The 10,649-nt window shown below is 46.0% G+C and overlaps 1 protein-coding gene across 1 annotated transcript; it reads right to left on the bottom strand.

The window, feature by feature from the left end:
* Positions 1-8,046: 8,046 nt before the first annotated feature.
* LOC132185229 (uncharacterized) lies at positions 8,047-9,828 on the bottom strand. Its single transcript, XM_059599028.1, has 2 exons — positions 8,791-9,828; positions 8,047-8,742 (listed from the first exon to the last, which is right to left on the bottom strand). The coding sequence occupies exons 1-2, from the start codon at positions 9,826-9,828 to the stop codon at positions 8,047-8,049; spliced, it is 1,734 nt and encodes a 577-aa protein (XP_059455011.1).
* Between the last annotated feature and the right edge of the window lie 821 nt (positions 9,829-10,649).

Below are 10,649 nucleotides of genomic sequence, written 5' to 3'. Positions count from 1 at the left end.
TAACCCCTTCTATTTGTCTTCTTGTTCAAAAACATGTTAGTTTATGTTGATGCACAGTTTTCCAAAAGATGACGTGGCACGCTTGCCGAGCTTGAGTTGGACCAACACCCGAACAATTTGACTACACAACAAAGAAGAAAGAAGGATCGAAGTGACCGGGGGTGAGCCGGCGTGAGCACTCCGATGCCTAAGTCAGAATGGGAAAGGATACTAGTAACAACTACGGAGCTCAAATTATGAGAGTTGTGATTACCTTTGCTTTTGACCATATGACTTGTATTTATAGGCATTGGAGGAAATTTGATTTCCCACTTATCAAGGAATCTTATCCTTTGATATTGGCTGAACAAACATTTGAATGAAAAGATTATGTTTGTTAGTTCTTCCACGATTTAAGCGACTTGAGATCAGAGGATCAATTATAATATCTTTTGAGATAACAGAGTTATTCCCTTTACTGAGACTTACATGTCCTGAGTTATTCTTGGACTTTTTAGTCTCGGCTAGAGGTTGCCTTGGATTTGTGGTCTCGGATAACATGAGTAGATCTCGTCTCGGATCACTTGAGTAGGTCTCGGACTTGGGCCTTTTGAGTAGGTCTCGGACTTGGGCCTCCTCTGGCTGGGCCCAAGGATTGCTCAATAAATGGTAAGCTGGTTCATGACCCAACAGTTACCCCCCAATTTCGAAGTTTGTAGAACTAAAGAAATTTCATGTCTTGATGGAATGAACCGAGGCCAGCTTTTTTTTTAAGAGAAATTCCGAGACAGTCAACATCTTTCCGACTCCGTCCCGGATTAATAAGGCGGCAAAATTTGAAATTTAAATTCCAGATTCAAAATTTAAATTTCAAATCTTGGAGGGTAAATTCAAATTCAAATTTCAAATATTAGAGGGGAAATTTGACTCTCGACATTCCAGGTGTCGGTTGAAATTCCGAGACCCTATCGCTTCATTAATGCTGGCTTTTGAGTACCTTACATGTGTCATCTGTAGGCGGCGTCGGTTGAGCTTCCGAGGCCCCGTCGCTTCATTAAGGCTGGCTTTCAAGTACTTTACACGTGTCATCTGCAGGCGGCGTCGGTTGAGCTTCCGAGACCCTGTCGCTTCTTGGCATATTTAATGCCCCTGCTATCGAGTTGTATCCCTTTAAATAGGTTGTTTAGCACCTTATCTTACTCATTCTTCTTCCGTCTCTCCAAAACCTATTTTTCCTTTCTAGCTTCTTTTCCTTTTGCTTCCCCTTTACTGAAAATAACCTATCATCATGTCTGGCGACGAAGGATCAGGTTCTGATGGTCTCGGAGGTAACACTTACCCAGCCTGCTAGCGGTAGGAATTAACTAAGGCTGATGAAGCGAGAATCCGAGAGGAATGTTTCATTCCCAGGTCAGTGAAACTTCGATTTGATGAAGAGCAAATGGGCGCTATCGTTCGTGCTGACGCACATGAGGTTTGCTTATACGAGACCATGTTTCGTTCGGGTTTCCGTCTGCCTTTCCCAAGGGTAGTGAGAGAGTTACTAAGTCTCATAAATCTGGCTCCGCACCAGATTGTGCCAAATGGCTGGAGAGTTCTCTATGCCTGTATTCTGCTCTGGCCACTGGCCCTTGGACCAGACCATTACCTTTCTGCCAGAGAATTTTTGTGGTTCTATCGGCTTCAAAAGAACCCAAAGTGTGAGGGTTTATACAACTTCTAGTCTCGACGGGGGAAGTTTATACACATGGATGGCAAGTATTCCAGTAATCACCGGTGGAAGGCTAAATACTTCTTTGCCATTGGTCAGTGGGAATTTCACCCTACTGAAATTGCTGAAGGTCCAAGGGTACCACAGGAGACGAGTGTTCCTGCCAGAAATGCTCCTAAGGAACCGACTCTTAATAAGGACGAACTGAAACGTGTAGACAAAATCGCAGCATGGGCTCGGAGACATGAAGGCTCGATGTTCTACACTAAGTTAATGGAAACTTTTTCTGAAGGAAAGGGTATCGAGGACTTTAATGGAGGCGCTGACGAAAAAAGAAAGAGACTTGCCTCCGTGGTCGTCCGAGACCCAAGCCTCGCCGCCTCGGGTCCTCCAGCTGCCAACACTCGAGACGCTACCCCCGGAAATCTCGTCTCGAGAAAGGCAAGGGCAAAATGGTTGAACAGCCCAAGCAGAAAAATATCCCCCTTCAAATAGGAGGGGCTTTAAAAATACGTGGGGATCCAATCCCACCTATGGTTCCCCAGTTTCGGACTATTGGCCCCTTAAAAATGGATGCCAAGGCTAAAAAGCCTAGCACTCCTCCTCGAGCAACCAGAGTTTTGAAGTTGGTTGATGAGCCTGAGGACTTGGAGGTCCCTCAGCCAGAAAAAAAGAAACCAAAGAAGGTGGATGAAATGAAAGTGCAAGACCAGCTTGCTAACTTTCTGGCTGCCAGGAGAAAGGCGGGTCCTAAGCCCGTGGTCAGATCTGCTGTGGAAGTCGAGGCCTTCCTTGCTAAAGAGCCCATCTCGGCTCGGCCGCTAAATGCTACACCTCTCGGCTCCGCAGGAGCTGCTGCAGATAATGCTATCCCTATTGGGTCCCTATCATTCCAGCCTCTTGGTTCGAACATCCAACACATTTCGGATGACATAGAACTGGAGGAAAACTCTGAGGCCTCAGTAGGGATGGTTCAGGAGGGGACCAAGGAGCATACTGCCACGGTTCAGGAAGAAGGAGTAAGGGCGTTATCACCCATCGCTGAAGTCGAGCACATGGATCAGGCTTCAAAGCCTGTCGAGGCCTATCAGCCGACACCTTCCAATGCTAAGAAGGCCTCTGCTGCCGAGACGGCTTTCAGTGCCGAGAAGGCCTCTGCAGTAAGTGCCGAGACCTCCTCTTCTTCCGAGGCGCTTGTGAGACCAGAGGGGGTAGATTGGACAGTCGGCGGACCCCTTGCTACATTTGGTGGCGACCTGAAGGGCAATCCTTTCCAGGCTTTAGTGGATTTGATTCCTCATGAGGGTCTCATAATGGAACGTGACACCTCTGCTCAGGGCATGACCGAGCAAATGCTCTTCAACCAACTCGTCGTAAGTTTTCTGACTTTTACCTTATTTTGTTTTCCTTGATATGCATATGCTAACTGAATTTTTCACAGGGTTTCATGAGGTCGTTGATACTGTACTGTTATTTTCGGAAGACAGTATAGGGTTCAGCTTCTGAAATAAGTCGCCTTAAAGACAAGGTCACTGAATTGGAGGCCAAGAATGCGGAACTGACGAAAGTCACTGTGAAGCAAGACGAGGAGCTGTTAATCTCAGGCCAGGAGCAATGTAAATTGCTGGCTGAGACCTCTGAGGCTGCTGCGGCTCGGGCAAGGGCTGAATCAAAGGTTAACGATCTGCTGACTGAAATTGAAGGCCTCCGAAATGAAGTGAACCGCCTGCAAGAGGATAACTCTATTGTTAAGGAGGACTTCAATCAGTTGGAAGAAACACATGAAGGGGTCTCGGACCAGCTAAAATTGGCCCAAAATGAGGTCTCGAATTTGAAGACTCTGGTGGCCAAGACGAATGAAGCCAAGGTGGTGGCCGAGGAAAAGCTCAAATTCTTTAAGGGAAAATACGCCCAAGTAAGGGCTCAGCTGAAGGAGGCTAAAACCCGAGCTGCTGACTACTTACGTCAACTGTCCTTTGCCTCGTGGGTTCGAAATTCTGCTTGGGCCGACGGGCTCATTCTTGGCTTTGAAAGTTTTCGAGCATGGGCTAAGGACTCAACTCGGATGATAGATCTTAACAAGGTGAAAGTCGAGGACATCCCTTGTTCGGACGCAGCCATGGCACAATTGGTCAACCTGGGTCAAAAACAAATGCCTGATGCAGCAGGAATAAAAGATTTCTTCTACGATCCTTTTTCAGATCAATAGCATCGAGGCACTGAATCTGCTCTTGATGATGCCCATTCTGCCGAGGCCAATACTGCCGAGTCCATCTCTGCCGAGGTCCTTGATGTTACCCCTAAGGAGAGATGATGTAATACCATTTGTACATACCTCTTTGTTAATGAAATGAGTTTTTGGTGTTTGTATGAGTCTCGGGATAACCTTTATTTATTCGTTGCTTAAGGTAGTTAGGAATTTACAATTGTATTTCTCCGAGTTATATCTTGGGGATTTCAACTTATCCTTAGTTATGCTACCTCGTGATAATTGATTGCTACCTCGAGTTAGGTCTTGGAGAGTTTGGTTGCTACCTCGAGTTAGGTCTCGGAGAGTTTGGTTGCTACTCCGAGTTAGGTCTCGGAGAGCTTGATTGCTACTCCGAGTTTAGGTCTCGGAGAGCTTGATTGCTACTCCGAGTTTAGGTCTCGGAGAGCTTGATTGCTACTCTGAGTTTTAGGTCTCGGAAAGCTTGATTGCTACTCCGAGTTTTAGGTCTCGGAGAGCTTGATTGCTACTCAGAGTTTTAGGTCTCGGAGAGCTTGATTGCTACTCCGAGTTTTAGGTTTCGGAGAGCTTGATTGCTACTCCGAGTTTTAGGTCTCGGAGAGCTTGATTGCTACTCCGAGTTAGGTCTCGGTTATGTTATGTTAAGAGAATGCTCCTTTCGGTTGCATCATTTTAGGACTCGGAAGAGCCTTTTCAGCTGTCTTCTCCGAGTCTAATAATTTAATTTGTACATATGTATCTTATATGCTGCATAACTCCGAGATACTTTTATTCATTGAAATCAAAAAAATGAAATGACAAATAAATCACATATCACTGCATTTAGACGTAATATTTTTTAAGGTGCTCAGCATTCCAAGGCCTTGGTAGAACCTTACCTTTGGAATCCTCCAAGTGGTATGCTCCTGCTCGTTTGCATTCAACCACCTTATAAGGTCCTTCCCAATTAGGAGCCAGTTTTCCTTCGGTTGGGTCTTTGGTTGCGAGAGTAGCTTTACGTAGGACCATATCTCCAACTTTGAAGGTTCGAGGCTTGACCCTCTTATTGAAATACCGAGTCACTCTTGCCTGATATGCTGCCATAGCCACTTGAGCTTGATCCCGCTTCTCTAGTAGCAAGTCTAAGTGCAGTTGTAAACCTTCGTTATTAGTCTCGGATTGGAAGGTCTCTACACGATAGCTGCCTAAGCCTACCTCGGCTGGAATGACTGCCTCAGTTCCGAATGCTAAGGCATACGGTGTCTCTTCGGTTGGAATCCTCTTGGTCGTTCGGTATGCCCATAATACTTTTGGAAGATCTTCGGCCCAGTTTCCTTTCCGATCATCCAGCTTCTTCTTCAAGATTTTGAAAATTGTTTTGTTGGTGGCCTCTACCTGAACATTTGCCTGGGGGTGCCCAGGAGACGAGTAATAGTTCCTTATTCGCAGCTGGGCACACCAGGCTCGGAATGAGTCGCAGTCAAATTGCTTTCCATTATCCGTGATAAAAGCATGGGGAATGCCGTACCGACATATGATGTTCTTCCATAAGAATCGTTCTATTGCTTTGGCTGTGATATTCACTAAGGCTTCAACCTCTGCCCACTTGGTGAAATAGTCTATAGCAACAACCGCGAACCGTACACCTCCCCTGCTCCGAGGCAATGGTCCTACTATATCTACCCCCCATTGGGAGAAGGGCCAAGGCGAAGATATTGCACTCAAGTCTTCAGGAGGTTGATGAGTGATATTCGCCAATCGTTGGCACTTGTCACAATTTCTGACTATATCTGCCGAGTCCCGATTCATGTTGGGCCAATAGAAACCTGCTCGGACTACTTTATGTGCCAATATTCTGGCTCCGGAATGGCTTCCACAGACCCCTTCCTGGATCTCTCTAAGGATATAATCTCCTTCATCCTTCGAAACACATTTTAAGAGTGGCAACGTGAAACCCCTTTTGTAAAGGACTCCATTTATCATTGTAAACCTTTCTGCTCTTACCTTCAACCGGATAGCCAATTTTTTATCTGAAGGAAGTATTCCTCTTTCCAGGTATTCCACGATTTCTAGTTACCAATTAGGTTTGGTCTCGGCTGTCGAGACCGACACCGTCTCGGTAACTGATGACTGTGGAAGAACTTGGATAGGAGTTTCGGCTTCAATCTCTTTACTAGCCGTTGAGGCCATTCGGGCCAATTGGTCTGCTCTTTCATTCTCTGGTCTCGAAATTTTCACAATGCTAAACTTCTCAAATAAAGCTTGCAAATCCTGCACCTTAGATAAGTATAACTTCATCTTGTCCCCCTTGGCTTCGAATTCCCCTCTGATGTGCCCTACAACGACCTGGGAGTCACCCCGTACTTCGACAAATTTGGCTCCCATTTCAAGAGCTAAACCGAGTCCTGCCAAGACTGCCTCGTACTCGGCCTCATTATTCGTTGTCTTGAACTTCAACTTCAATGCACTGCATAATTCTTCCCCATCGGGAGTAATCATTACTATGCCTGCTCCACCATGCTTTCTCGTAGATGATCCATCCGCATAAATTACCCAGGTTTCATCACTTGGCCAGATGGTGATGTCTGGCAAATTAGTGAATTCTGCCAGAAAATTAGCCAGTGTTTGGCCCTTGAGAGAATTCCGAGGGAGAAACTCGATATCAAATTCTCCCAGCTCAATAGCCCAGTTAGCTAATCTTCCCGAAAGATCTAGCTTTCTTAATACTTTCTTCAAAGGGTATTCAGTCAAAACCCTGATAGTATGAGCTTGAAAGTAGGGTCGGAGCTTCCTGGATGCTATAACCAAGGTGAAAGCCAGTTTTTCCATCTGGGGATATCTTTCTTCAGCGCCCCTCAAAGCTCTACTTGTGAAGTATACAGACTTTTGAATTCCTTCTTCTTCTCGAATTAATGCAGCACTCATAGCCATTTGGGACACGGCTAAGTACAAATATAGTACCTCCCCAGGTATTGTCTGGCTCAGCAAAGGCAGCCTCATCAGGTATTGTTTCAGCTGTCCGAAGGCTTTTTCGCATTCGTCTGTCCATTCAAAGGCCTTTCGCAAGACTTTGAAAAACGGAAGACACTTGTCGGTCGATCGTGAAATGAACCGATTTAGTGCTGCCACCCTTCCTGTCAATTGCTGAAGCTGTTTTAAGTTTCTCGGAGATTGCATATCTAAGACAGCTTGTATTTTTTCAGGATTGGCTTCTATTCCTCGGCTGGACACCATGTAACCAAGGAACTTTCCTGATGAAACTCCGAATGCACACTTTGAGGGATTCAACTTCATCCCGTACTTCTTCAAGGTTGTGAACGCCTCTTGCAAGTCGAGTATGTGGTTCTGTGGCAACACACTCTTGACTAGCATGTCATCGACGTATACTTCCATATTGCGTTCGATCTGGTCTTGGAACATCTTGTTTACCAGCCTCTGGTATGTTGCCCCTGCATTTCTTCAAACCGAAGGGCATGACCTTATAACAGTACAAGCCTCGGTCAGTTATGAACGCAGTTTTCTCACGGTCTTCTGGATGCATGTATATCTGGTTATAACCAGAGAAGGCGTCCATGAAGCTGAGTAATCCATATCCAGCTATTGAATCCACCAATGCATCAATGCGAGGTAATGGAAAACTGTCTTTTGGGCAAGCTTTATTAAGGTCAGTGAAATCCACGCACATCCTCCACTTCCCATTGGACTTCTTGACCAATACTACATTAGCCAACCAATCGAGATAATATACTTCTTCAATGAAACAAGCCTTGAGAAGCTTCTCTACTTCTTTTGCTATGACCACATTCCGTTCAGGGGTGAACTTTATTCTTTTTTGCTTTACTGGTTTCACACTTGGATCCACATTTAGCTGGTGGAGGATGTCTTCAGGATCAATTCCTGGCATGTCTTCGTGAGTCTACGCAAAAACTTCTAAATTCCTTCTTAGGAAGATGATGAGGCTGTCTCGGATTCTGGGACTGAGCTGCGTCCCAATCTTCAAAGTCTTGTCTCCACTTACTACCACATCCTCTAGAGGTTCAGCTGGTTCCCCCTTTGGGTCATTCCTGTTATTCCCACCTACTGTACCAATTACAATAGGAGTCAGATCCGAGACCCTCTTGAGAGACATATTGTAACATCTTCTCGCCTAGGTCTGATCTCCCTTCACTTCTCCGACTCCTTCTTCTGTCGAGAACTTCATCATCAAGTGGTATGTCGAAGTTACGGCCTTTAACTTATTCAAAGCAGGTCTACCGACAATGGCATTGTAGGCACCTGGTCGGTCAATAACCAAAAAATCTACCATCATAGTTTTCTGCTTAGGTGCTGTTCCTGCCGTTACAAGGAGTGAAATAAGACCAATCGGCTGGACCTGCTCTCCTGCAAATCCAACCAGGGGAGAGCTAAATGGTGTGACCCTATCACGGTCGATACCCATTTGCTTAAAAACTGGCCAGTACAGTATATCAGCCGAGCTTCCATTGTCCACCAGAATTCTGTGGATCATATGGTTGGCCACTGTTACAGTTACGACTAGCGGATCATCATGGGGCTGCATTACCCCCCTAGCGTCCTCTTCAGAGAAAGAAAGGATCACTGAATCCTTTTTTGTAACTTTGGACGGTCTCTGCACTATAAAGACTTCCTCGGCCTGTGTCTTCCTAGCATGGGCTTTCCTGGCCGAATTAGACTGTCCTCCACCAGCTATTCCTCCGGCAATAGTATGGATTTCTCTTACTACTCTTTGATCCCGAGGGGGTCTCGGATCTTCTCTAGGACCATCATCCCGATCACATCTCGGCTCCCGTGCCCCTTCAGCTCGGTTTCCATCTAATAGGAGAGGCTATTGGTGCACCGCGCCTTGGTTCCTTTCCCCTGCTAGGAATCTTACCAGCCTTCCATTTCTAATGAAAGTTTCGATTTCCTGCCGCAAGGTTATGCAGTCTTCCGTCAAATGTCCGTGATCATTATGGTACTCGCAGAACTTCGTCCGATCTCGCTTCCTTGGATCACCCCGCAACTTACTTGGCCACCTGAAAGCTGGGTCTCTTCTGATTTCCATAAACACTTCGTTGACCCTGGTATTCAAGGGTGTGAACCTTCGATCTTCACGCCGCCGGGGTTCTGTCTTTGGGACTGATGGTACAGTCTTCTTTACTACTCTCTTCTGAAACCTTTCTTCCTTCGGAGCGGATGCTCTAGGTGGCTCCTTTTTGGCGTCCTCTTCCTTTTTGGCGTCCTCCTTCTCCCGGTCTTCTTCCTCTTGACCTTTCGTGAGAGCCTTAATTATTTCCTCCTGATTAATATACTTTTCTGTTTTGGCGATAAACTCGGGAAGAGTTATTTCTGTAGAACTTTTTGATACTTCGGCCATTAGAGGCCCGTTTGGCCTGACTCCATGCCATAATGCAGGTAATACCATTTGATCCCCCGGGTTATCCACTAACAATTTTTCTTTATTGAACCTATGCATGAAATCCTTCAGGCTTTCTTCCTTCCCTTGACGTAATGACAGTAAGCAAGCCGAGTGCTTCCTCCTCTTCTTGGTAGCCAGGAATTGGCTTAAAAAGAGACTTCCAAGTTCTTTGAAACTATCTATCGACTTGGCAGGCAATCTGGCAAACCAGTCCTGAGCAACTCCTTCCAGAGTGAGAGGAAAGGTTCTGCATGCTATTTCATCTGGAAACCTATGAAGGGAAAAGTGAACACGGACGCTTTCCATATGTTCAGAAGGGTCGCCACTACCGTTAAACTCCTTGACGCGAGGCATCTTGAAGTTTTCAGGCAAAGGGAAACTTAACACTCGGTCAGTGAAAGGCAGATCGGTGTTATCCATAAGCCCCGAAGCAGGGGTTTTTCCATCCTTTTCAGCCAGCCTGCGAGTTAGTTCTTCGTACTTCTTCTTCAAATCTTCCATGTCAGCACTCATCTGGGCTTCATTTCGCCCCTGAAATTGCTCCCTTCGAGGCCTAGTATGCTGAGACCTCTCTGGGTTCTACTGCTCACGATGCTCCTCATTCTGGACAGTAGTATGATGGCTAGCTTGGACTGAACTTGCTTCCTCATCGCGATGGGAACCTGCAGTTCGCTTCCCATCACGAATCTCCCTTCGCCTTTCCCTCTCACGCCGTTCTTCACGCCTTCGTGCTCGCTCTTGATCCCTCTGGCTATTACGGCCCTCAGCAGCTGTGAGCCTTATAGCTAGGTCTTCATTCTGCTTTTTCAGAACCTTCATGGATTCAGACATCTGCTTCATGAATTCGGCTAGATCGGATGGTGGTGGTACGTTGGAGGCTGCAGCAGTGGAACGGGTAGTCACCATTTTAGATTAGTAGAGAACTGATGAAAATCGAAGTTCCCACAAACGGCGCCAAACTGTTGATACACAGTTTTCCAAAAGATGACGTGGCACGCTTGCCGAGCTTGAGTTGGACCAACACCCGAACAATTTGACTGCACAACAAAGAAGAAAGAAGGATCGAAGTGGCCGGGGGTGAGCCGCGTGAGCACTCCGATGCCTAAGTCAGAATAGGAAAGGATAACAGTAACAACTACAGAGCTCAAGTTATGAGAGTTGTGATTACCTTTGCTTTGATCATATGACTTGTATTTATAGGCATTGGAGGAAATTTGATTTCCCACTTATTAAGGAATCTTATCCCTTGATATCGGCTAAACAAACATTTGAATGAAAAGATCATGTTTGTTAGTTCTTCCACGATTTAAGCGACTTGAGATCAGAGGATCAAC

This window comes from Corylus avellana, chromosome ca6 (assembly GCF_901000735.1).
Source record: "Corylus avellana chromosome ca6, CavTom2PMs-1.0".
Classification (NCBI taxonomy): Eukaryota; Viridiplantae; Streptophyta; class Magnoliopsida; order Fagales; family Betulaceae; genus Corylus; species Corylus avellana.
The sequence above is the reverse complement of the archived record's forward strand: the minus strand, read 5'-3'. Positions and strand labels throughout refer to the sequence as shown.